Here is a 27,412-nt window from a genome sequence, read left to right as displayed (position 1 = left end):
GAGGGAAGGTTTGCCTCTGTGGTGGAGATCATCAGGGGCTGGGCGTAGTGACAGAAAAATGGATTTGCACTGTAGCATCTTGGAGAAGGGAGCTGAAGATTGTATCTCACGTCCTGGACTTGGAAAATCTTGCAACACTGGAAAAATGTAAAGCTAGTTCAAGCAATTGATCCCTACCTGCATGCTGGGACGAGCCCCAGCAGACATTCTTCTACTTAGTCATATTTAAGATGAGGAGGAAGCACCACAGCAACATGAGTGATTTTTCTGGGCTGTGCTGGTAAGTTTGAGGTTTTCCTTTTAATGTTAATCAGTATATATATATATATATATATTAAAAAAAAAAGCTTGATGAGCATTGTTGTGCTTGTTCTGCTGCAGTGGTGCTGTGTATGGTTGAGTCATTTCATAGAAGTATACTGCAATCTGCCAAGAACTGAAAGTGCCAGTAACTTGGAAAATCATTTGTAAGGTTGAAAAAAACAGAAGTGCTTTTTAAGAGAAAGCATTCATTTGATGACTTCTATACATATATAGAAAAGAAAAAAAAAAGAAAGGAAGAAAGAAAGAAAGCTTTTATCTCCAAGTGTTTCCCTAAACTACTTCAACCCTAGCACTTCAGCTTCTCTTTCCCAGCCTTCTGTTCCTTGAGGGTTTTGCATGTTCCCATAAGACGTTTGTAAAACCAAGGTTTGCTTCTGTTCATAGAGGGTAAGTGCCAGTAAAAAAACCCCAAACCAACCAGACTGTAAGTGTGCTTTTTACCTGTAATACTAACATGAAGTATTTAAATTTGAAGCATGTTAAAATTTACTTCATGACACTCCCTCCAGTGAGCTCATGTGTTGGTAATCCGTTTCCACTCTCCCTTGCTTCTGGGATGCTTGCCTTGGCACCTGAGGATGCTATAGGAATAGCCAGATAGCCTACATAAGCCAAAGAAACCCCCAAAAGAGTTCAGTAACTGTGTTGAGAACTATCTTGTTAGGCTTCTACACATCTCCTGTTTTCTTCAAATGTGCTCACCTAAAACAGTGCCAGCTGGAGGTCTGCAGGAGGTAAGGGTCATGCCGAGGCTCCGTGACTCTTTTAGCCCAATTTAGTTTTAAAATGAAGCCACAGTCATAGCTCATGAGCTGAAGGATGAAGGCGCCAGGGTCAAGCTGAAGTTCAAGGCAGCTCTGCAGCCTGATTACTGAGGAGTGAGTTAATTGTTTAAAATGCATATTATTTTTAATTAGCTGATAGTCATCTGGTTTTTACTACTAAGGAAACAGCACATAGGAAGGCAGGGTGGTCAAATACAAGAGCCACAAGGCTGCTGCTAGCCAGCCCTGTGGGGTGGGGAGAGAAGGGCAGGAGGGATGAGGGCAGGGTCCCCAGGAGACACCTTGATCTTCACAAGTGAAGCTTCTGCTCCTTTTTCACCCAGTGTTACCCATCCGTATATGACCTAATTTTCCAGCCCGAGCCAAGCAGGAGAGTGTGTGATGTGCCCTGACAGCTTGCATTTGTGTCCTTACATTTAAAGATATCTTCCTTTTTTTCCCTTCCTTGCCCCACAGTGAGCTGCTCTGGCACACTGGGTGGAAAGCACTGAGCAGGATAAGAGAGGGGAAGATGATCCAGTTGACCAGGGTAAAGGTAGACTCTCCTTGTGCAGGTTGGTGCTCATTTCTGCTTTGCTTCCTTTGCCTTTGAAATAAGAGAAAACGGTAAAGCCCCCTCCCATCCCTTCCTTGTAGGATGCAGTGACAAGAGCAGGGCTCCAGCCAGGATTTTGCTCCCAGTGTGGGGCTGTGTCACCCCCAGTCAGTGATGTCCTGACCTATTAGCCAAAACTCCCAACTCACAGGGACCTGTCAGGTGTACCTAGGGCTCATGAAGTGCTTTGGGGGATGAAAGCTGCTCACAGGAGCTTTTGCAAAGCAGCACTAATTGACACCTTTTTATCTCTGTCAGTTGTTTGATCCTTTCCTTCACCTGCTCTGTGAGGTTCTCAAGCACTCTTAATACTCCCCAATTAATCTCTGCCCTTGCACCCCATTGATTACTACTGGTTTCCTCCTCCTCCAAAGAGCCAGGTGATAGTCCCTGTTGTGCAGGCACTGCCATCCTCCCAGCCTCCAGTATCTTCTTCATCATTGTGCCAGCACCATGCCAGCACCATTCCAGCCAGCCCCTCAAAGGGGGTTCATTGCTCCAAACCAGCATCCCATAGTCCATGGGAGCACAAGAGTTTCTGATGGGTTGTTCTTGGCCAAATCAGGCTGGTGTTGTGGGATGCTCATTCTGTGGATCCCTGCATGGAGCATCCTTGCTCTCCTCAGCCCACTAGCCTCATGGAGATGCCCAGATGAACAGAGATGGATGTGTTGGTTGTGCAATAATGTCTGAACATTTATTCTTTTTATGGCAATAATGTCCAGGGTCTCTGGGCATGGGGAACTCTGTGGTTTAAGGTATTGCCCAAAAATAGTCTTTTCCCTAAAGAGTTCATAATTCAGTGTTAATATTCCTGCAAAGTAAGAAGTACCTAGGGTTTTATTGAAAGTTGAAGCTGTTTAGAGTGATTTCCTTGCAAAGCTGAGGTATAACATGAGCTAGTGTCATACAGCTAGGAGGTGGGGGTTGCAGCCCCAAAATCTGCAGGACATATACAGGTGGAGATTCCCTCAGTCTATTCCCTTCTCCACTTGCAGCCACCCCCAGCTTGCTGTACCCAGTCCCCTCAGGAGCAAGAAGCTTTTTAATCTTTGCCCTGAGCTCAGCTATGTGCATCTGCTGTGCCATTTGCCTGTTATTTTGCTGCTTCCCACGGGGCTCACCTTTGCTTGGCTTTAATTTGGTCTTCAGCTGCCTGAACCCCTCAGGGGGACGAGAGCTGTTAATTCCTAGGAGAGCAGCTCTACTGGGTTGTGGTTGTGGTGCCACATCACTGGATTTGCTCTGAATCTCCTGGGTCTGTAACACCCTCTGGCTGTCTCAGGCAGTAAAGGCTGTGTCTGCCCACAGCCTTGGCACCTACATGGGCTGCGTTACTGAGGATCTTACAGAAAACAGCTCAGCAACCCTGCCATGCTCCAGCACGGGAAACCCTGGGCTTGAAAACAAAGTTGAAAGCTCTTTGCTGCCTTCAAGCCAGGAAAGTTCAGCAGGGACATTGGGGTCCATTAAAGCAAAGCCTCTGTTGGGGCAGTCACTGCATCCCAGCCAGCAAGGCAGTGTCCCAGGGTGTTGCCCAGCTGGGCTCACTTCGTGATTGCACTGGAAGGTGCTGTGTGAAAAAGAAGCCTTCTTGGTTGCCACCTCATCAGCATGTAGACTTTTTTACCCCATATGTCTAAATTCAACTCCCAGCAGTGGTAAGAGCTGCCTCACCAGGAGAGTAACCTCTCTGAGCAAACTGAGCCACAGCATCACTCTTCTGCCTATCCAGTCAGCCCTGCTGCAGCTGGCAAGTCAATGTTAGATGCTAACAGCTTCCCTGTACGACTGTGCCTCTTCAGGATCACCTGCTCCAGGCCATGGCTAACTATGCACAGAATCCACCAAAATGGGGACATTTTGTCCCAGCAGAGAGGGGACACCCCAGCCCTGGGGCTTGGGAGGCTGCAGCAAGCAACAAACCCCCAGTTTGCCTGCATGCAAATTGAGAAGTCTGTTGCAACTGCCTTGCTGCAAGGTGGCCCCCACTGGTGTGACCATGAAGCCTGAAAAGGCCATCAGCAAAGAGGGGTCTGGCTGAAGGGACTCTGTGGGGGCATGGGCAGTGTGGTGCCCTCTTGACAGTCAGATCTTGCCAGCCTTTGGGAACTTGTAGCTTGACAGCAGCAGAACTCCTTGACGTGTTTTGATGTAAGTATAGCAACACTGTATTGTAGTTGACGTGGTATATGCCAATATGTTAGTAGTGTATACCAACCAGTTAGGGTTTGCTAATGTACTACATTTCAATAAAAGTAATTTAAAAATACACAGCTCGTGAGCTTGGTCTCTGAAAATACAGGGGGAGGACAGCATCAGCTGAGGAAATGGCCTCGAGTTGTGCCAAGGGAGGTTCAGGAAAAACTTCTTGGGACATATTAGGAAAAAATTCTTCTCAGAAAGGGTTCTCAGGCACTGGAACAAGCTGCCCAAGGAGGTGGTGGAGTCGCCATCCATGAAGGTATTTAAAAGGTGCATGGTTGTGGCACTGAGGGATGTGGTTTAGCAGTAGCCGTGGGACTGCAAGCTCTAGGCGAGAAGTTGGATGTGATCTCAGAGGTCTCTTCTGACCTCCACAGTGGTGTGATTCTGATCCCACAGCTCCAGTGCCTCCTATATTTCTTAAGTATGTATCTTAGAGGACAGTGTGGAGCAATATTGCCAAAAGATCCATTTTCAGAGAGCACTTTTCCCACTCTGCAGTAAATGATGTTTTACTTTGCTATACTAGTGCCCAGCAATCTCAGGCCATTAAAGGCCAGATGATTCAAAGTGGCTTATGAGCAGACAGCAGGCACTAATCCACCTCACCACAGCGTTTGCCACCTGTGAGATGGCACACAGCGAGCAGGGGCAGGAATGGTAACACAGAGAAGGATCCTTCGGCAGCAGTGCTCAGACCCTTCCTGCAGCACATCCCAACCTTTGGAAACCAGTGTGCTGCTGCCAAACAGCTGCCAATCAGGGTGAGCCCTGAAAGCTCAGCCAGCTGATAAATATTTTTATTACAGTGATGTACAAATGCTCCAGCTGGGATTAGGGCACTGCACTAACACAGAAGATGGATCACCCCAGGGTTAAAGGATTCAGAGCCTAACGAAAACACAACATTCCCGCTTTCCCAGGAGCTGGGCAATAAGCACAGAGAGAATAAATGTCAACATTTTCTGCTGTTCAGAGTTTGCAGGGAGACTCTCTAATGGTCATTAAAGAGTTTGCAGGGAGACTCTCTAATGGTCATTAAAGCAAGAATTTGGGAAGCTGCTCTGCTGCCAAGAGATGAGAAGAAACCACATCTCCTGCTCTCCTGTTTGCTACAAAGATTGACCTTGGACTCGATCACAAGTCTCGCGTGGGCTCCAAAGCCCCAAAATGAGGCTCAAAATGAAGCTGGCTGCCAAGAGGGTGATGCTGGGGATCCCCACCCCATCCTGGCAGGGTGAGGGCTGGCTTGCTGAGGCTGAGATGCTGGAGGTGCATGTGCTTCACGCCAAAAAGAGTAAATGAATTCCCAGCTCTCCAAAAGGAAGGTGAAAGCATTGCCAGCTTGGGTAGGAGAGCTGGACATGCCCTCACTGGGTGGAGGGCTGAAGACTGGAGGAGGCTGTAGCCCCCTGCAAAGCTGCACTGGGAGCTCCCTGCCAATAAATGATTGCATGGACAGTGGAAGGGAGCATTTAAATAATCATCTTAGTTAGTGGCAGCTTCCATGGCTCCTACAGGGCTGCACAGGAAGGCAAGAAAAAAAGAGAGATTTAGACTGCATACAGGTAAGAAATGGTTTATGCTGAAGGTGGTGAGACACTGGCAAGGTGGGAGATGTCCCACCCCTGGAACCATTCCAGGTCAGGTTGTTTGGAGCTCTAGTTGAACCTGTGCCTGCTGACTGCAGGGGAGCTGGGCTGGATGACCTTTAAAGGTCCCTTCCAACCCAAAGCAGTTTATGATGCCTCATTTGCCTGATGTTTTACTACATAAGCACAAGCAATGCCATATTCAAGCTTCCCTGGCTTTTCAGTGGAGGGTGCCACCGATAGGCAGAGAAGGGGACCCCGAACTGCCCACCACGGACGGTACAGTGAGGTGGCACTGGACGCCCTTCGAGAAGCGGGACTGGAACCGAGGATCCCTTCTCCGGCGGAGCGCGGCCCTCCCTCCCGCGACCTCTAGCAGCCTGGCACCTCCTCCCTGCCGTGAGGGCGCCAGGCCGCTAGAGGGCGCCGTGGGCGCAGGCGCGGCCCTGCCGCTCCCCCGGCGCCGCCTTCCAGCTCCCGCCGGGCCCCAGCCCCGCCGAGCCGCTCTGCTCCAGCGCGGCTGCCCCGCCACGATGTGGCTGGGGCCTGAGGAGGTGCTGCTGGCCGGCGCGCTGTGGGTCACGGAGCGAGCCAACCCCTTCTTCTTGCTCCAGCGCCGGCGGGGACACGGCAAAGGGGGCGGCCTCACGGGTGAGGCGCGGCGGGGCTGAGGGGAGGCTCCGGCCCGGCCGCCTCGGGGCCGGCTCTGGCGCTGCGCGAGCAGCGGGAGGGGGGGGCGACAACACTCCTGCTCCGCTGCCATGTTCCCGCAGGACCGGCTCGGCCCAGGGAAGGGCTGAGTGACCAGCCCAGGACCGTGTCGCGAATCCCGTTAAGGTGGGGCGGGAGCTGCCCGCCTCGGTACGGCGGCGGCTGCGGGGCTGGAGCTTGCGGGGAGAGATGCAGGCCCCGCTGGCTGGGGTCAGCCCGTTCTTCCTTTCCTCCCTCTCGCTGTGTAAACCCCGCAGAGCCTCCCGCCGCCTGGGCGGCCCCAGTCGCCAATGTGCCCGCGCCTTGCCCCATCCTCCCCCGTCTGCCAGGCCCCGTCAGTTCGGGGTGCCCGGAGCCGAGCCTGCAGCCTCCCGGCTGAGTCTGTGCAGCGCTGGCACTGCGCGGGGGTGCTTGCGGTCAGGCGGTGCTGCTGCACACGGAGGACAAGTAACTGTACCGGGGTGGCTGAGATGATCTTCCCGTGCCGAAAATGGCTTCTTTGCCATACGCGTGTTGCCCTGGGTTATTCAGGTGTCTTCTTGGTGTCTTGTGTGTGTTTTTTCAACATGTAGAGGATGACAGTGAGACGTAGTTTTTAATTACTATCTGTATGAAAACTGTGCCATGCTCGAGCTGGGGGTGAGGTTGTGTGGGTGCAGCACAGTGAAAACTACCCTTGTGTGCGTCTGCCTGATAGCCACGTTTGGTGACAAGCTGTTAAAATAACACAGCTGTGACTAAGGCACAATGTTAACAACAACAACAACAAAAATCGTCTCGCGTTTAAAACGCCCCCTTCATGTGCAAAATTACACAGCTGAGTGAATGTCAAAAACGTGCTTTTTGCATTTGTGCATTGTGCACGGGGCTAGTTTCAGGTACTAGGTCTGTTAACCAAATATACTAACTACAGAACTGGCACAGCTGATAAACATTCTTTGCATACTTAATTTTTTCAGTGTTCAAAATGGTTTTGAATTGCTCTGTTTTACATAACATAATTTACTTGCATAGTTTTGTATCCAGGCATAGAATCGTAGTCTGGAATTTCCTGAGGTTTTACAAGAAGAAATGATACCTGGTACTATCCTGGAAACATTTCAGTTGAGCTGTTGTTAAATGGTCAAAGCTTTGAGCCAGTTTACTTCTTGAGCTAGTTTAGCTCATTGAGAGAGTCTTCTGCAGAGCTCCTACATGTTAAAGGAGTTGTACAACTGCAAGCTGATATTTTAAAAGAGAACATAAATGTTAAGCCAAGATGGAAAGGTGCTGTACTCAGGTTCTTGTTGCCAGGCCATATGTTAATATTTGAGACATTGATCATTGTTAGAGGAAGTATTCTAACTGACTTTTAAATCTGTATCTTGCCTAAAACTGTACACAAGAAACCTGGAGGCAAACCTGAGATCCTGCTGTTCTGGGTACATAGATATTTGGTTGAAGGGTTACCAGGTGAGCTTGCTAGGGATGGTGTTTCTCTTGAAGTATGACCAGTAATATAATCCTCATCTGTTACTTTTGGATAATCAAGAGAGATAAATGGGAGGAAGTAACATGTTTCGTGATAATTAATGAGATATGGATGAGTACAGTCTGCTCAGACCTACCCAAACCATGGGGAGGAGAGCAGGGAGTTGAGCCCAGGCCTCCCAGATAGTGGTCCAGAGGTGCAACCATCTGCCCTCTCCAGGTTTTAATGTTAGAAAACTTTTAATCATGAGGATGTTACAAAATCATTTTTCATTAAAGATACTCTTAGTGTATTATGTAGAACAACTAAGTGTCATCTTAGATATTTGATTTATCCAGGAAATAGACATCATAGGAATAAATGGATTTGCTTTACAAAGTCTGGTGGCTGTCAGCATTTATTCTGAAGTGCCTGCTGGTTTATTAACAGCATAAGAAAACTGGTTTAACTTCTGTGTTAAGAAATTTTAGTTCTCTGCCTTCTTTCTTTGTTTAATCAAAGTACTTATAGAAACATCAGTGGAGCCTGTGAGTACCAGTTTTTCTAGAGCTACTTGTTCCCATTTGGATGAGGTATTTTAGAGACTGTTTGCATAGGTGATGCTTGAAAGACTGAGCTTTGAAAACTCTTCTGTGTTTCAGTTTAGTAGGTTTAAAAATCACTGTTAGCAACAGAAACCCCACAGAGGAAAACACATTTCACTTTTATTAGAAAACTCTCCTAGGAAGGCAAAGGCTTGTAATGAGGTTTAGTGAGATTTAATTGCCATCTAAACTTTATCCATTACCAGTGGGACTAGCTGTAGTTGGGTTATAGGTGACACAGGGACTCTGCAAGTCTCCAATTTCTCAACCAAGAGCCACTACTTTTCCATCGCGACACAGCTAATACGAGCATCAGCATCCTTCTGTAGCATTGATCCTGTATTTTTGCTTAACCCAATTCTTTGCTTTGGGATTGCATTGTTTAATTTCTCTCTCTCTGCTTCCTAGGTCTTCTTGTGGGAACATTAGACGTGGTTTTGGATTCCAGTGCCAGAGTTGCCCCATACCGTATTCTGCACCAGACTCAGGACTCTCAAGTGTATTGGGCAGTGGCATGTGGTGTGTATTGATGTGACTCTTGTTGGGAGCTGGATTTGTGTCACTCTTGTCTTTCTGGTTCAGATGATAGGTTATCCTACACAGTAATATCCTGTGACTGCCCAGGGAACTCTAGGGTGTCTGGGGGGCTAGTGGAAGATGTCAGAAATACAAAACTCCCCAGTGTTGTTTAAACTGTAGTTTAGGAACTCAAAACTGTAAAAACTTCCACAGAAAGCAGATGTTGCAAATTTTCTTTTTTCCAAGGTGTATGTTTGCAAGATCACATTGAGGTTGTTCAGAGAATAAAAACATGATGATAAGATTGCTGTAGGGCAACAGCTGTTGTGCCAAAACCTGCTTACTATGAACAAGGTGCAAGAGGGGAACATGTAAGGTCATTCAAGGTACCAAACAGTCTTTGGGGAATCTCTTTACTGTCTGGATCCACTATTTTTTTTTTCTTTTTTTTCTGGTCATTCTGGCCTGTAACACATGGAGAGATGCACTACAGCTGTAAAATAACTACAGTAATGTTTCTTTAAAGCATCAAGTTTCCTTGGCCTCTTTTACTTGAGGAGTGGGACTGCTACACTAAAATATTGTGGTACAACCTTCTGATGTCTAGTGGTGAACACTGATTAAGGTCCTACTGGTTGCTAAAGAGATATTTGTTAGACAAATGTTGTTTCTGCTCAGAATCTTCACTTCTCACTTTGTGGCTGAGACATGAAATCTGAGCATGAGGTAATCATATGCTAAGCACACAGATCAGCGTCTTGTTTTCCCTGTTCCCCTCTTCTCCCCAGGCAGCCAACACAGCATTCTCCTTTGCAGAGCTACTTAAACTCTCCAGAAGAGAGGTTTCTAAGTTGCTGTGTTTGACAGAAACTGTTTCCCTTCTGGGGAAGGTTGAGGCATAGAGAAAGACAAGAGACCAAAATGAGAGGCCAGAAACTGCATAGAAAAAAACAGAAATATTTAGTGGCTGCATACAGTGCAAACCTGAAGTTTTGTGGTACCCTGACCCTTGATGAGTGTGTTATTTCTACACACACTCAGGAGTGTTTTAGTTGATCCTCTGTATCTCAGTTACATTTAAGTAATGGAGTATGGTAAAATCAGACAGGCTGTGTATCAACTGAAGGCAGCTTGATAAATTGTTACACTGGAGTAAATACATTGTCTGCATCCAAAGTATTTTGGTTCTCATTTTACTGTGCAAGTAAGAATGGTGGAATTCATTCACAGTTATAAAATGTATGTTGCTATCTAGCTGAAAAATGCATCTCTTTTATTGACACTTTATCAGGTGTAAATATACTTAGTAGCATTCTGGTGGTGCATGCAGCTTCGGCCTTTCAGCACTTTGTTCTTACAACTCCCTTTGTCAGAATTGCAGAATTTCACTCCTTCATTATAATGTCATTCTAATGTTGTTCTTACAAAGACATCAATTATTGAGGCCTGGCTAATTTTAGCAATTTCTCTGCTGTCACTTGCAGAGAGATGCAGCTCATGAAACAAAAACAAAATGCAGACTTTATTCCCCTGCCATTGTTGCTGGACCTGTGGGGGTTTTCCACAACCAAAGCATCATATAACTCATAATTCTGTGCCCTGAACATAAGCCATTTTGTATAACTCAAAATCATTTTTTGCTTTAAAATCATTGTGAGATAAGTAGGATAGATGGCAAGTAAACTTACACACAGAGGCAAAAGAAGAAGTACCTCTTGTTGCATCCGTTGGGCTCTACACACAAACTCCAGTTCCTGGCCCTGCAGTCGTTTGAGACAGGGCAGCTTACTTGCTGCTAGTTTTTGGTTTCAGGTCCTGGATTTATTTTTGCTTATGAAACCACAGACTAGCTGGCATTGGGTTTTGTGGTTAGGTGTCCAGCTACAAATACCTGGAGACTAGAAGCTGCCTCTAGAAAAAGAAAGTCAGAGCAATAGCTTTAGGGAACTGCTTGCATTCACTTCTTTCTTCTCTTCCATCATTAAGCACACCGAGGAGCAGAGAAATTGAGTAGTGGGAGGCATGCTGTTAGCATTTTTAGATACCCCACTGCTTTGGTATGAAACTTCAGAAGTTAAATTTACTGGAATGTGGCAAAGAGAAACTTAGCCTTGCATTTAGACAGATTTCTTGCTTTTTGTCTGCATATAGCAATGTTTCTTATCCTGTTAAATTAATTGCCGTTATGGTTTTTTTCTTTGGCATTTTTTAATGTCAACAAGAATATAGTGATAGACCTCAATAGAGAGGAGAAATCTCTTAGCAAACAAACCTTTAAAATAACTAATGGCAACTCAGGCAGCTTCATATGAGAAGCTCTTTAAACTGGTTGTACAGTGATGTTGTACACTATATGGTTAAAGACAACTAACTGATAGAAAGTGTGCTGAGAAGTTTTTATTTGAGAAAGCAAAGAACTTTCTGACATGAATATTTTGATTTCATTCTCTTTTGGAATTGCATGCCTGTGGAAAAGGGAACCTCTTTGTAGGTTTAAAAAGTTCAGTTGTTCTGAAATTTCAAGGTCCTTCTGAAAGTTGATTATTTTTATTCTAGAATACAAGAAATTAAAGAGTATCTCTGGTCTGAAACATAAAAAATGCTTTTTTGCCTGGGGGGGGGAAAAGCTGTATTTGTTGTACAGTGGCAATGAGGATGATCTGTTGGGAGTGTGCTGATTATCCCTGGTGCCAGTGGAGACTTCATGAGAAACATAATGTTGGTGTATCTAAAACGTACTTGACTTGTATACAACTGGAGTGTTTGATTTATCTTCATCACTGTTTGGTAATTATTAGTTTCTTGCTGTCAGCGTGGAGGAGAAAAGACCTTGTTCTAATTTCTTTTTTTTTCTTCTCTTTTCCTACCATTTTTCACCTCTTCAATTAGGATCATCTCGTAAAGAGATCACAAAGCATTGGGAGTGGCTGGAGAATAACTTACTGCAGACTCTATCCATCTTTGATAATGAAGAAGATATCACCACCTTTGTCAAGGGCAAAATACACGTAAGTGACATGTTTCCCTGAGGGACTTGCACATCGTGAGACAGAATGGGGAGGTAGTTTTGAGAATCTTGAGAGGCAGAGAGCAAGGGCTCCACTGCAAAACTTCTCTCTGCTCCCTCTTCAGACATACATACATTGGGAATTGTGGAATGCATACAGTATTGTCAGCATCATGTTACAGTCATAACATCGAACAAAGGTATTTGGTGGGGAAAAGGTAATGAGCAGTAGATCTCAAGGAACAGCCTGCTGAGGATGCTCCTACCAATTAGAATATAATACCTTTTGGAAATCCTTGCTGCAGAGAGAATGTTTAAGAAGGGTTCATCTGGCATCAAATACAGGAGAGAGCATTTGAGTTTGCAAGCAATGTCCTTGCCCTACTGCAGTGGTCTAAAGGGCACCTGGGTTGTAAAGGAACTGCTCCCCATCTTCTCTTCACTTCTGAGCCAGACAGGAGTCTGCTTCTTGAGCAGTTAACACAACCCATGAATCCTCCAGAGTAAAAACTTATAAATACAAGGTTTTATTCAACAGCAGCAGTTGGAGGCTTTTGCAGTACTGCTGTCAGATTCTGACAGACTGCCGAGTTGTGCCCTTCCTGGCAGATGATCTTCTTCCTGTCGAAGAAGCGTGTTTGCAAATGAAAATAGACTCCAGTTCTCCTACAGGGTGTTCAAAGTGTTACCAGTTGTGGGAAACACAGTCAAACCTTAAACATGAATGCATACTTCAAGTGTCCAGATCATAGACTCCCAGACTATCTGACTGCTCTTTCTGCATGTCTCTGCTCTTTCTGAAATGTGACAGGAGAAATGATAACTGCTGAGTCGTGCTTCTTCTTTCTGTCTTCTGGATTGCTGCTGTGACCTTTTGAGGTATATTATGTCTGTCAGCAGGCATGTTCCCTTCCATTTCTTCTCTCTCTCCTCCCATGTCCTTTCAGGGAATTATTGCTGAAGAGAACAAGAACGAGCAGCCCCAGAGTGAAGAGGATCCAGGTAAATTCAAAGAGGCTGAGCTGAAGATGAGGAAGCAGTTCGGGATGCCCGAGGTGGAGAAGTTGGTCAATTACTACTCCTGCAGCTATTGGAAGGGACGTGTGCCCAGGCAGGGTTGGCTGTACCTCACTGTCAATCACCTCTGTTTCTACTCCTTCCTGCTGGGCAAAGAGGGTGAGTTACAAGCCTGCTGTCGTTTTTCTGCTGTTTCCCATGATCTTTTTGATGCAATTGATCTTCTGAGTGATTTTTTTTTTTTAAGGTGACAGGTTTATTCCTTTTACTGAGCTCTAGCTCAATACATAGACCAGTCCTTGCTCTCACAGGCACTTCAGTTATGTTTAGACTGATTGCCTGAGTCATTTTTCAAAACATTGCTTACACTCTACAAATAAAGTTTCACTTTGATTGGATGAGAGAATCAAGCAATATTTTTACCTTGTTGAGTTTTATGTGGAACCCCTGCCAGGACTCAGTATTTACAAAGCTTGAACTCCCAAGTTAAAAGCTAATATGCTGGAAAGGAAGAATGAAAACTTGAGTAATTGTAGTTGAAAGCATTTGCTGGATGGGAGATAGTTCCTTTGGAACTGCATTATTTCTAGTTTAGTTAATCATATAGATTATTTCCAAGTATTTTTTGAGAACCCAGTAAAAGTAGGAAGAAAAGAACTGTCCACATGTAAGAGGGGGGAAATGCTGGTACACTGAGAGCTTACAATCATCTCTGATTGTTGTTTTGCCTCAAATTGTAATAGTAGTCTTTGATTTATTCATTTTTTCCCCAGTTACACTGGTGATCCAGTGGGTGGACGTAACCCAGCTAGAAAAAAATGCTACACTGCTGTTCCCTGAGTGCATTAAAGTGAGCACAAGGGACAATGAACTTTATTTTTCTATGTTTCTCAACATCAACGAGACTTTCAAGCTGATGGAGCAGTTGGCTAACATTGCTATGCGGCAGCTGCTGGATAATGAGAGCTTCCTACAGGACAAGTCTCTCCCGAAGCCCAGGAAGCCTCTTAAGAACATCTCTGCATTAAAAAGGTATTTGTTCCCAGCAGTCAGAAGAGAAGGCAGAGAATGGGATTATAATAATAAATCTGCATTACTGTGTAGCTCCCAGGTGCCACCGGAATTTTCTCACTCAGTGCATCACGTATTTCAGTCACTAACCCTCTGCCTATTCTTTTCTATTTCCATTTCAAATTGATACTGGATTCACACACACCCTCACATCTTCTCATGCATGACTAGGCACTGTTAGAAAGAATTTTCAACTAGAAACTGTTGAAAATCCTGTTTAAAAGAAAAAGTGAAATAAAGAAAATACATCAGCCCCTTTGTCTGAAGTTGAAGATTTTTATTATAAAAAGTAATAATAGGTTTGTATTGGAATAAATCCTCCCACTGGGGGCTGTTCTCTGCAGGTTCAGGCTCTGGTGCAACACTGAAGTTTCACAGATGCAGCTGCATGTTTTATCTCATATTGCAGGATGTGCCTTGCCTGTGAGGCATGTACGAAGGCTGAAAGAGGAGTCAGATAAGGGGTGGCACCTTAGAGAAATTAATACTAATAGCACAGTCTGAAGGGGTTGTGATTGGGATGAACACTTCACATTAGTGTTGGATGCGGTTTTACAAGTGAGGAAAACCTCTGGGGGCTACTCTTTTCCCCAGAGACCTGGATGCTCGAGCCAAAAATGAGTGCTACCGTGCCACTTTCCGGCTGCCCAAGGATGAATGCCTGGATGGGCATACAGACTGTACTTTGTGGACACCATTCAACAAGATGCATATTCCTGGCCAGATGTTTGTTTCCAACAATTACATCTGCTTTGCCAGCAAGGCTGAGGAGGCCTGTCATCTCATCATTCCTCTCAGAGAGGTGGGGATGTCTTAGCTGTCTATTAAGTCTACAGACCTTTCTGGTCTTTGCTGTCTCTTGTGCAGTGCTCTGTAGATAATGGGGAGCCTGCCAGATCCAGACAGCCCTTGTCTCTCTCTTCTAGGTGACAATAGTCGAGAAAGCAGATAGTTCCAGTGTCTTGCCCAGCCCCCTGTCCATCAGCACTAAAAGTAAAATGACATTCTTCTTTGCCAATCTGAAAGACCGAGATTTCTTGGTACAGAGGATCTCTGACTTCTTGCAGAGAACACCATCCAAGAAACCGTTCGAGAGGGAATGGAAGTGGAGTTCTGCTGATCCTGGTTGCGAGGTACTAAGGAAGTAGCTGGGAGGAGCATTTGTCAACTCTTCAGAGTAATACCTCTTACAGTGTGTTAACAATGCTCGTTACCAGCAAATGCTGTCCCTTTGTTAGACACTTAGCAGAGAGGGAGGCTTCCTGAACTGAGGTGTGCTACTTTCTGTTCTTCAGGAGGTTCCAGAGCTGCCTTCCAGCAGTCCACTTGCGGTTAGCCCCACATCTGCTCTCAGCAATCGACCTGTCAACTTTAGTGCTGGGGAAGTGCCAACAGCCTCACAGGGACTGCTTAAACTGTTCAGAAGAAACTCTGAGGAGCTCTCAGGACCCAAAGGGGTAAATAAAATTTTAACTTAATTAAATAGTTTGCAGTAGACTGCAGATTTCCTATCCTTGCTCCAATACTTATCCCTGGTCACTCCTGCTGTCTGTCACAGTGATGCTCCTGCATAGATGTAACCTGACAGTCACCTTACTTTATCAGTACAGAGAGACTTGATTAGAAGCTGAGAAATTAATGTTGCTGTGCTTCAGGAATGTAAATTCACATTTCTGAACTGCTTTTCTTCAGATCAAGAAAGCAGAATACTGATACCTCTGCTTGCTAGTTAATTGTCTTAGGCCATGGTTCTGTGTATAGAGATCTGCAAGATGTATGCTGTTGCACAGCCCTTGTTAGCACTATAAAGACCTGACCTCAAGCAAGCTCAGAACTGGTTCAGAGCAGTGTAGATGAGCATAAACCCTTTCCTTCAGCAGGAAGAAGAAATGGTGTAAATGTGATAATGCCCCTTGTGAGTGTAGGCCTGAGTATACCTACAAATCTCCCGTCTTACAAACATAAAAATACATTAGTCTCCTAAAATGGCCATGTTTGTTCCTGTGAAGGCAAAGGAGAAGATGAAGGAAGAGTCTTGGAACATTCATTTCTTTGAATACGGGCGAGGGATGTGCATGTATCGCACTGCTAAGACCAGGGAGCTGGTGCAGAAAGGAATCCCAGAGAGCCTGCGTGGAGAGCTGTGGCTCCTTTTCTCAGGTAGGATGTTGTGCTGGATACTTTGACAGCTAGCAGGAATAAGCTTTCTGCACATCTCAAATGAAAAGTTTTAAATCTTAGCTCGTTTCAGAAGAATTAATCACAAGTTAACTCCACCTGAATGGAGGTTTCATGGTGGTTTTGCCAAAAATGCAGTGATCCTGTTCCTGAGAGAACTTTCTTTATGAGCCTAGTAGCTCTTTGGCCTCTTTTGTCTGCACTCCAGCATTGCGGCCTAGACTCAAACATGATGATTTAACAGTAAGCTTGTTACTGTACTTTTACATCTATTTGTAGTTGATGAGTTCACCTCATGCTTCCTGGCTGCCTCGTCTCTGAAACTGCAGGCATGAAATCTGTATTCCAAAGCTCAAGAGGTGGAGCAGTGTTTGTTTGTCCTTACAGGGGCCTGGAACGAGATGGTGACTCATCCCGGTTACTATGCAGATCTGGTGGAAAAGTCAATGGGAAAGTACAATCTTGCTACAGAGGAAATTGAGAGGGATCTGCACCGTTCCATGCCAGAACATCCTGCCTTCCAGAATGAGCTGGGAATTGCTGCCCTCCGGAGAGTCTTAACAGCTTACGCATTCAGGAACCCAACAATTGGCTACTGTCAGGTAAGAAACAAGTCTTACACTTGTTAGTCCTACACAGTGACCATGATTAACTTGAACTTTCTCTGTAGTTTTTTGTTCCATTTGAAGCTTTTCCTTCACACTGCCCACATGATAGTGTGAGTAGGAGAGCAGTGGTTATGATGCAAGGTCTTTTAATTACCCTTTGGATACAGCATTTAAATAGACCTTGTGTATTTCTGTTGGATATGATGACACAGTTGTGTTTTCCTGCTAGAGCTTTCCCTAGTTCATTAAAAAATATCTTCTGGTTTCATTGAAAAGAGCCATTAAATCAAGTAACTGATGATGCTTGTGGGCAGCATATTGAAAACAAAGCCAGTTGCTGCTTTGTGAAACAAGGCAGTGGAGATTCAGATTCATTTGGGGTACTGCTCTTGTGTTAGAAGTTCTCATTATGTTGTTCTGTAATCACCAAACCGTCACAAAGCTTCTTATGAAAACTGAAAATTTTACTTAGTTTTGACAAAAAGCAGTTATATGTTTTGATGCCTCACAAACAGAGGAACTGAAACAGGAAGGTGAATTGTCTCAAGGTCATCTCATGACTTAGATACCAGTAAAAGCTGGAAATGGACGTGACTCTTAGTGACACTTTTGCTGTATTCATACTTTTTAAGTTTAGCCAGTCTGTTTTCTTTAACATCTTCATATTTTTCTCCTGTGTCTGTGTATGTGACTCTGCTGGCTCATAGGCCATGAACATTGTCACCTCGGTGCTGTTGCTGTACTGCAATGAGGAAGAGGCTTTCTGGCTCCTGGTGGCTTTATGTGAGCGGATGTTGCCAGATTACTACAACACAAGAGTAGTGGGTGAGTCTTTGTCAGATTCATGCCAGAGCCTGGGTTTTCAGCTACAGTTACACCAGCATCTCTCAGGAACGTTTTGTTGTTTAGAATGAATTAAATGTGATGCATTTTAAAGATGAAGTACAATCCTGTCCCCTTTAAAGCTGCAGGTGTGTGTTGGAGACAGAGGAAGACAGACTGCAGGCTGCCAAGGCAGTAGTACTGCCTTGTAGTAGCAGGAGGGATCATTAGCAGTAAGGAGACATATCTGGAAGACAGTTATGGGTTATTTTTTACCCATCTGACTGATGTGTTAAATCTTTGGAATAGGCTCCCAGGAAGGGTTAGTGAAATCACCTCTTCATGGGTTTTTAAAGCTTGATATAAATACCCTAAGATCAGGGGGCCTCCACCTCTCCTTTCAGGGAGAATGCACAGATCAATGAGAGATTCTGCTTCTGCATGCTCCACAGGGCAGGAATAATGACTAACTAAATATGTTGTTTTTATTAAAAAAAAGGGAACATACCTAAATAAATCTGTGATTTCTGTTGTTAAGAGGCTTACATGAAATGAAAGTGAACTCACAGTGTTGTTTAAGGATTGATTAGCCTGCCTATAGTACCACCACAGTACCACTTTTTGTTTTGCCATTGTTGTTTGTTTGTTTTCCCAGGTGCACTGGTGGACCAAGGCATTTTTGAAGAACTTACACGAGAGTATCTTCCACAGCTGTCAGAGAAGATGCAGGACCTAGGAGTGATTTCCACCATATCCCTTTCCTGGTTTCTCACTCTCTTTCTCAGCGTGATGCCCTTTGAGAGTGCCGTGGTGATCGTCGACTGTTTTTTCTATGAGGGAATCAAGTTCATGTTGCAGGTGTCGTTGGCCATACTTGATGCCAACATGGAGAAGCTGTTGCAGTGCTGTGATGAAGGTGAAGCCATGACTATTCTGGGCAGGTACCATTCACTGTTCTTATTTATAACTGAATAGTAATAGTAGCCATTTAGTCATCATCTTTTCTACCTAATTCTATTACATAGCAGGTCACAGATAACACTCTAGGATGAAACTTGAGCTCCAGAGAGGTTTGCTATTGCTTTCTACAGCAGCTGAAATTAAGTTTTGGCTTAAATATGGAGGAATCCTGTATTTCTGGAATTGTTTGCATAATGCATTCCTGTGTCTCAGTCTGAATTTGAACTCGGAAGGGTTGTTTATTTGAAATTCACAGGGGAATTCTGATCTAATATTTAAGAAAAGATCCTGGCAGGAATCGCCTTCTAGAGACAGAAAACTGTCAAGCAGATATCTCCCAAGTCTAATAAATGTAAGATTTTCTTGTTTGAAATGTGAATCTTTAATATGTGCAGCAAGATTTTCACATTACTAGAAGTCCACTTTAAAAAGAAGAGTAGATAGCCCCAAAACAGGGTGAAAATCAGCTTTACTTCAAATACATTGAGGGTAACACTGCAAGTTAGCTAGGCAAGATTACATTTTCCTACATGTTTTGATTAATGATAACAAAGAAGTTGAGAATTATGTGTTTGGGATATTATTTCCTTTTGTGGATGCTAATCCTGAAGTCTTGCATCTTTTCTGTTTTTTTTCCCCACAGATACTTGGACAATGTAGTTAACAGGCAGAGCATCTCTCCCCCTATTCCCCACTTGCATGCCTTATTGACCAGTGGGGATGACCCACCACTTGAAATCGACATCTTTGAACTCATCAAAACATCCTATGAGGTAAAGTTCTGGCTTAGTTTTTGCCCAAAAGATTTTTTTCTCTACTAATACCCAGTCTTCTACTGTGTGCCAGCAGAATTTGAACAGCATTCGTAGCTTGAGGTGCTCAAGGAATGCAGGCTCAAGCCAGGAATCCACCTGTTTGGTACGAGTAGAGCTTAATGCTGTTGGTTATTGTAGATTCCAGAGAGTTCCCCCAACACCAGTGGAGACTAAAATGAAGACTACAAATAAGTAAAACTTAGCGGAGATTTCTTCCTGCTTTGCCAAAAAAAGTCTCCATTCTTACTTGTATTGGAAGATTGTCAGTAACAGAGAGTTGGGGAGGGAAATTCAGGATAAAAATAGTGAGATGTACTGCAGAAACATGGAATCATCCAGGTTCATGTGCACTGGAATCCTGTTCTGTGAGCCACATCACAGTAATGGGAAGGTGACCCAAGAGTGATGCCAGTGTTGTTGCAATAGAGAACTGGTGTGTGCCAGCTTTCCTCTGCTACACTGCAGTAAATGGGAATTCATTTCCCTTTTTATCTCCTGTATTTCATCCTGTCCCTTTCCAGTTGCTTACAGGCAGGCATTTTTCTGGGTATTTTATTTCTTCAAATCTGCCACCTCTGTTTCTTTTCTAAAAGAATGTCACCAGCTTCACCACACTTGTCTGACCTAGTCAGTAGAAATGCCTCTTAACTTCACTGTTTCTGGCTGAATCCTAGAAAAAAACAGAACTGGAAAGAGTGGCACCCTGTCTGTTCCCTTATCTCTGCCACAGGACCTGTATTTCTGTCAGTCCTGACTGATGCTTTTTTTTGCTGTTCTTTAGAAACCTCTGATGGTGGGTTTCTCATGAATTGTGAATGACTTTTCTTGCAGGACAGAGCCTAATAGGAGTAGAGGGGCTTTTTCTCATCTTCTTGCTGCTGGTAAAAGGCTTCTAGGGGTTTTAGATCATCTCTGAGGGGACAGTGCACGTGTTGGAGAACATGTAATTGAACACAGGTTGTTCTTTCTTTAGGAGATGATGCTGACCTGGTCTGCTTCATTTCTTGTAGAAATTTAGCAATCTGAAGGCAGATGACATTGAACAAATGCGTTTTAAACAAAGGCTGAAAGTGATCCAGTCTCTGGAGGATACAGCCAAGAAGAGTGTGGTATGTGACTCCCAGATTGAATGACATACCAAATGGTAGATTTATGGAATATGTTTTGCTTTCAGCATCCAGAAAGTTTGTGCTGTAGCAAACCCAGTTTTAAGTGACTTAAAAGAATTGCAGTTCATGTAGAAAATGGTTTTATTGGCTGGAATAATGGATTTTCAGTTTTCTTCTTCATGTGGGGTTCTAGTCAATCTAATAGAATCTATTGGAAGTGCTAGGGTGTGATTGAATGAGATATTTGGCAATAAAAGAGATAAAAAACACTTGCAGGCCTTGTAGTAGTCTCCACTGCTTAGTGCTGTCTGGTTTAGTGCTTGCCTGGGATCTTTGAGAAAAGCCAGCCAGCAGATAATTACTTTCCTGCTGCTTAGAAAGTATGCTGGTTCATTAGGGAATTCTACAGCAGGCTTCATGGCCAAAGGCCAGTGTCCATAGCTGCTGCATTTATGTCCCATGTCCTAGGTGCAGAACCTCGACCACATGTTTCTTTCGCTGTTGTTTTTCAATGCATCTGAGCCAAACATATGAAGATAAAAACAAGAGGGAGAGGCAGCATAATCTGCACAGTCAGTTTTGCACAAGCAGGAAATAAACACAGTGATTTCTCTAGCTGCTCAATATGTCAGCAGTTTCTGCTTGTCTTCCTGACCTGTATTCCATAAAAATGGGAAGTATTAAAATGGTGAGGTTCTCCCTCCTGTCCTGCCTCATATCTCCTTGCACTTGTTTTCCTCTATGTTACACAGAGTTTTTTTTCAATGAGTCGTATTTAATTTTTCAAGCTTGGAAATAAATTGCTCACTCTGTTTTGTCCCTAACCTTAGGTTCGAGCTGTGTCTGGTGACATTGGTTTCTCTATTGAAGAACTAGAAGAACTTTATGTAGTGTTCAAGGTAAGACACTGGAGTGAGGAAGAGGGAGAACAAATATCAAAAAAGGTTGAAAGGGAAGCAGTGATTTTTGCTTTGATTCTTAATCCAATTGATGAGAAACAGATGTGGCATTCTGTTATACATGATGCCAGTATGACTGGCTCTGTTATTGTCTGGATTGATTTATTTCCTCCCCTCAAAGAAGGCCAAAATACATTGATTGTATTTGAATGATATTATTCAGAAAGAGATTATGGAGTCAGTGGAAATGAATGTCACACAGCACTTAGAACAGGAGATGGGATTGACTCTACCTCAATTTTTATTCTTTAAGTTTGCCATTGACTTGCTCTGTAATTGTGACAGAATTACTTAACTGCTTTGCCTCTATTTGTCAATCTATTTATGTTTTAAAGAGTGATGTTACCCAACTGCATTCACCACTGAAAACTGAGCTGCACTGTGCTAGAGACTCGGAAAGACAGGCTTAGTTCTAAAACCTGTTCCCGACTGTTGTGTCATTCAAGCCTGGAATCATGGTTTCCTTTAAGATTGTGCTTTCCATGAAGTCCGTGTCTCTTCCTCCATTTCATACAGTGAACTAACACTGGCAGTAGTGGGGGAGATAACCAATATGTCCTGAAATGTCTCATCTTTGCTTACTTGATGCTATTCCTGAGCTATAACAACATCTCCACTCCTCTGGGTTGTTGTAGTGTGGTGCAAGCTGACCTGTTCATCCTTTCCCTCCGAAGGCAAAGTATCTGATGAGCTGTTACTGGGGGAATAATCGTGCTGCAGCTGCCCGCCGGGATCAAAGCTTGCCCTACCTGGAGCAGTATCGCATAGACATGGAGCAGTTCAAAGAGCTCTTCATCAGCCTGACCCCCTGGTCCTGTGGGGCACACACCCCTGTGCTGGCAGGGCGCTTGTTCCGGCTTCTGGATGAGAACAGGGATTCTCTCATTAACTTCAAGGAGTTTGTGACAGGGATGAGTAAGTGATGCCTTTGGAGATCTTGGAATATTGGGGAAAAGTGTTTCTGTCCTTTTCCAAGCAGAGAACTAAAAGGAGGTGGTGATATTTGCACTGTCATGAGGGGAGGGTGACAGAAGCCTTGGACAGAACAGAAGATGCCTATTTGCTGCCAACCAGTCTCCCGTTTTGGGAAATGGGTGGCAAACCAACAAGATGCAGCTTTGCTGTGGATTTCTGTAGTGCTTCTGCACAGGCCTTTGTGCAGTTAGTGTCTCCTCATTGCATGTGGCCTCATTCAGGCTTTGAGCCTGTGATCGGGAGGTGATTCTTTATCCTAAGTATAATTTTTCTTAACCTTTTGGGTTGTTTTCTTCACAGGTGGGATGTACCATGGTGACCTCACTGAAAAACTCAAAGTACTCTACAAACTGCATCTGCCTCCTGGTGAGTGAGTGCTTCTGTATACTGCTGCTATTGAGGATGTCTGTTCTGACATGCAATAAAAAGAGATGCCTCATGAATTTTGCTAATGAAGTGGGTGACACTGCTCTTCAGTTAGCTGACAGGTGTTAACATTTCCTTCTCTGTAAATACAGCTCTGAATCCAGAGGAGACTGAGTCTGCTTTGGAGGCCACAAGTTACTTCACAGAGGATGTTACAACAGAAGGTAATGCAACACTGCTGCCATTGTCTCTCAGTTTAGGCAGGAGTTGCAGCATAAATCCCTGTGATTTTGTGCAGAGCATGGTCTCATGGTGGCAGTATGTTAAAGACTGACAGTGTGTTTGACTTTCCTGTCTTTGCTGCATGGTGGGAAAGAAGTCTGGAGCATAAACTCCTCAGTACCCATTTTTTGCAGGACACAGCCTGCTTTGAAGCACAGCCATAGACTGATGGGGAGGAGCAGCATGCTTTTACCAGCACCTGTCTCCCACCATGATTTAGTTTTTTCTTGCAAGTCTCATTGTCTCTCTTTTTGTTTTTGTTTCTTTCCCTGTGTCTGTCTGTCTGGCCTTTTCTTCTGTTTTATCTGGGATTTTGTCCCCTCAACCACTTTTTCTGCTGCTCAAGTATCTCCTTTTGTCTCAGAGCTGGATTTCTGCCTGCACTGTGAATCTCAAGGTCAGTCCCTGAATTATGTGCATGCATTGAGCATGGCCATAATGCTGATATCATCTGCCAGCACCACTGTGCTATTTTAAATACTCTGAAGTTGTTGCTGCAGCTCCTCTCTCATAACACTCCCACTACGAATAAAGTGCTATAAGTAATTGGATACCTTTCACTATATTCTACCTATTGAGTTTCAATCTTGGCCAAATTAGGTTTTGTCCATCTTCTTTCAGTGAGATTTATCTCACCCTAGAAACTGGTGAAGAGAAAATATGCTCAGAGCAGAGGCAGGGGGATGCTAGACCTGCTGACCTGGGTAGATGATACCTGTGTGCCTGCTTCACAGTTTTCTCATTTAAAGGTATAAGGATCCAGGCTATTGAATTGCAAAACTGTTAGTGGATTAATTTACTGTATTTCTTAAAATACAATGTTAGGGATTGTCAAATAGGAGGTCCAAGTATGTCAATTGTGCTAAATGTGATAGTTCTCCAGAAAAAAAAAAATCTGAGTGAGTAGGTATAAGGAGTAGTTGTGGTGTTTGCTGTTAGGTGGCTAATTTAACAGTCTCAGTTGAGCCAAGGCTTCTTATATAGTCTAGTGATAATACAGGGAACCAGAAGTGAAGTTTATGAAGTTAGACTCTGCAAATTGCTCCCAAAGTATGAGTTCAGTGACTAATGGTGAGTGTAGATATTAGTCATTTACGTGCTCAGTAGTGGTTTGGGTTTTTTCCATTCATTATCTTGCTTTGGATAACTTTTTTGTCTCTAAGCCATCACATTGCCTAAGTGTCTTTAATATCTGTTTCACCCTGAATTTTAAGAGTTCTGCCTTCTACCTCAGCTTTTCAACCCATTTTCAGTGTGGCTATTTATCCAGTTTATCCCATCAGCCTTTTGCTTCCATCCTGTTCTGTTTTCTCTTCCAACCATTATGAGGGAGTGTGAGATCTACCTTCCATTAAATATATTCTTGTATGATTTTAATTACTATATGAGTTGTCTTATGTTCTTCAGTGTTGTATTGCTGAAAATCAGCTGTGAATCATTCTTCTATAATTCTGTATTTTTTAGAAACCCAAGAAGATAAAGGAAGGAGAAATGAGAATGGTCCAGAAAAAGGTAATTTCATCATAAACAGACCATGTTCTAGGCTTGTCTCCTTCCTATTATCAGCAGTTCATTGTCCTTTGCTGTATTGAGAGGACCTTTCAAAGTGTCCCTTGTGGACAGAGGTAAAGTGGGATGTGAGCTGGGAAAGAAATCTCTCTTGTGCCTTACTTCTCAGACTCTTTCACATACTGAGATCCTAACTTTTGTAATGGATGTTTGGTACTCACAGAGTTCATTTATGAGGTGTCAAGCTAATGCAGTAGTGTTATGCTTTTTGCTCTACTGAGCTGGATCAGTTAAACCAGCAGAAAACAATGCAGCTTTCCTGAGCTGTCAATTAAAGCTTCTTCCAGCCTGATTTCTGCTGCCACACCATTTACTTTTTAAGTCTGAAACCATTAACCACCTGACAGTAGTGGCCTGTTCTTGCCTTGCAGAAGAGAAAGGCACCAGTCCACAGGACTATAGATACTACTTAAGAATGTGGGCCAAGGAAAAAGAGTCCAAGAAAGAAACCATTAAAGATCTCCCCAAAATGAGTCAGGTAAGAAGTGAATGTGAATAAGCTGACTGACAGCTTAGTGGGGAATTTATCACTGTGTGCAGCCATTCTGCCAGCATACTCGATCTGCACCTGCAGATTGACAGCTGGTCTGGTGAGCTTTACAAGCCTCTAATTCCACATGTTTGTGTTGAATTGTTCTGTGGACATGGACAAAGTGCTTTATTTCCACCAGTCAAATGTACTTGATTCTCTCTGCCTCTCAGACTAATTTTTCTTTTAAGACCTGCAGTCTGTGTTTTCCCTCCAGAGCAGCTTGCTTCCAATCAGTCACAGAACCTCATTTGGCTTTTTCTTTTTCTTGTTTGTTTTGCATTGCCTTCAGCTACAGCTGCCTGGGGGAGACCAAAGAATGTGGTTACAGGAAAGAGAGTCTGATGATTGGTGTGATCTTTTCTGTCTCTAATTTCCTTTATGGGTGCTACTTAAACCAGTTTTCAAATGTTTAGATGCTGACCACAAGAGAGAGGACAGAAGTAAAACTTTAGGTTGCCTCAGATGTGAACGTATGTGTGTTCTGCTGATCTGTCATCAAAACACCACCACTGTCCAGTTCCTAGCTGTGTCTCCATTTAGTTGCTTTGGCAGAGAGAAGATTTTGCCTGGTTTGGGCTGTTCTGAATTAATACAAGAAGTTGCCACTTACAGAGGCAGATAAATAACGAGTTGGTCAGGGTGGTGCCTGTTGCTTCATCTCCAGGAGAATCTGGACAATGCTCTTGGTCTTAAGTTGTGTTTTGGGTAGTCCTGTGAGGAGCAGGGTGTTAGACTTGATCCTTAAGGGTTCCTTACATAGATAGAGATAGTCTGCGATGCAGTGATCTGTCACTGTCAACTTCTTTCAGGCAGAAGTATGATTGATTTGGTTTTATCTTTCAAAGGAACAATTCATAGAGTTATGCAAGACTCTTTACAACATGTTCAGCGAGGACCCTGTGGAGCAAGAGCTGTACCATGCAATTGCCACTGTAGCCAGCCTCCTTCTGCGAATTGGGGAGGTTGGAAAAAAATTCTCCAACAGACCCATGAGGAAGTCTGAGGACTGCAAAGCAAACAGCACCCAAGATCCTGTGAGTGAAGAGGAGTCGCCAACATCTGAACAGAGTCAGAATTCAGCAGTGGAGCAGCAACCCCAAGCTGACCATGAGGACAAAACCTGCAGAGATGTGCAGCCTGAAAAAACACATCAGGAGAACCAAACTCTGGGAGATGGGTCAGGGGAAGTACAAGGCTCTCCATTACAGCTGCTATCAGATGATGAAACCAAAGATGATATGTCCATGTCTTCCTACTCCATGGTCAGCACAGGCTCTCTGCAGTGTGAGGACATTGCAGATGACACGGTGCTGGTTGGTTGTGAAGGCAGCAGTTCAGCTGCCAGGTATGGCAATACCATAGATACTGACTGGTCGATCTCCTTTGAGCAGATCTTAGCTTCCATGCTGACAGAAACAGCCCTTGTCAACTACTTTGAGAAAAAAGTCAACATTCTGCAAAAGATCAAAGATCAGAAGAAGGTAGAGAGGCAGTTCAGTTCATCCAGTGACTATGAACTTTCCTCGGTGTCAGGGTGAACTCAAAAAAGCAGGGATTGCCTTTAGGATATAAACCAGGGAGGTAATGTTGCAGATGGCAGGATGGTTTGGTACTTTGTGTTTGGGGTTCTTTTTTATTTAATCAGAGACCAGTAACTACACAATTACAATAGATTGCAGTCGATAAGGGGCTTCTGACAGTGACTGGTTTGTGTAGGTGCTTCTTTGGCTACTCTGGCTGACAGAATTAGATTTACATTCTCAAGAGCCATTAGAACCTAATAGCCCCTGACATATAGAATTACCACCATAAATTATGCATGCCTGCCTTTTGCTATCTTTTATTTTAATGAAGTTTTATTTTAGACAGTAACTGCTCCTTGCCTGCCCTCGTTTGCTGTAGGTTCCTGGGTAACTTGCACAGCAGGTACAGCCTGGCTTGAAACCATGTTCACCTCTGGCTGCCAGTCTGAGAGCTAATGCAGTATAGTCCAGTGCTATAGGACCCTGACCTATAAATAGTCTTGTAAGTTCTTCAGTGCTGTTCTGTGATTCAGCAGCTATAATGCAGATGTGCCCCACCGAGATCTAAACAGATATCTCTCAGATCTGCAGGTTTGTTTCAGCTGTGATTTGCCATTTTCATAGTGGATCATCACTTTTTTTCTCCTTCAGGAGTTTTCAGACAAATGTGGTTTTCTAACATTTGCTTTTTGCATTCTTTGAAAGCCATTTGGCTTTAGTTTGTCTGGGAAGCCACCAGCTCCTTGGCTTCAGTGCAGGAGTTAGGTCAATCACTGGGCTCGTGATGGTTATAAGGAAGGAATAAGTTCCTAAATTAGAAGTCAGTGAGTCAG

The 27,412-nt window shown here is 44.0% G+C and overlaps 1 protein-coding gene across 1 annotated transcript; it reads left to right on the top strand.

The window, feature by feature from the left end:
- The first annotated feature begins 6,034 nt into the window (after nucleotides 1-6,034).
- On the top strand, nucleotides 6,035-26,766 carry TBC1D9B (TBC1 domain family member 9B). Its single transcript, XM_054389274.1, has 22 exons — nucleotides 6,035-6,152; nucleotides 8,676-8,786; nucleotides 11,676-11,794; nucleotides 12,741-12,969; nucleotides 13,584-13,842; nucleotides 14,476-14,683; nucleotides 14,808-15,014; nucleotides 15,177-15,338; nucleotides 15,891-16,041; nucleotides 16,447-16,661; nucleotides 17,375-17,492; nucleotides 18,145-18,430; nucleotides 19,093-19,222; nucleotides 20,275-20,373; nucleotides 21,204-21,272; nucleotides 22,007-22,247; nucleotides 22,608-22,673; nucleotides 22,826-22,897; nucleotides 23,302-23,352; nucleotides 24,420-24,467; nucleotides 24,896-25,002; nucleotides 25,902-26,766. The coding sequence occupies exons 1-22, from the start codon at nucleotides 6,035-6,037 to the stop codon at nucleotides 26,592-26,594; spliced, it is 3,759 nt and encodes a 1,252-aa protein (XP_054245249.1). The 3' UTR covers nucleotides 26,595-26,766.
- Nucleotides 26,767-27,412: the final 646 nt, after the last annotated feature.

The sequence above is a fragment of the Indicator indicator genome, chromosome 18 (genome assembly GCF_027791375.1).
Source record: "Indicator indicator isolate 239-I01 chromosome 18, UM_Iind_1.1, whole genome shotgun sequence".
NCBI classification, from domain to species: domain Eukaryota; kingdom Metazoa; phylum Chordata; class Aves; order Piciformes; family Indicatoridae; genus Indicator; species Indicator indicator.
The sequence above is the reverse complement of the archived record's forward strand: the minus strand, read 5'-3'. Positions and strand labels throughout refer to the sequence as shown.

Bases quoted from the DNA above. Each gene is read 5' to 3' on its own strand.
- TBC1D9B (XM_054389274.1), top strand. From the start codon at position 6,035: ATGTGGCTGGGGCCTGAGGAGGTGCTGCTGGCCGGCGCGCTGTGGGTC. The intron at 14,684-14,807 runs GTGGGGATGTCT...TCTCTCTTCTAG, and splicing joins TCATCATTCCTCTCAGAGAG to GTGACAATAGTCGAGAAAGC. The intron at 22,248-22,607 runs GTAAGTGATGCC...TTTTCTTCACAG, and splicing joins GGAGTTTGTGACAGGGATGA to GTGGGATGTACCATGGTGAC.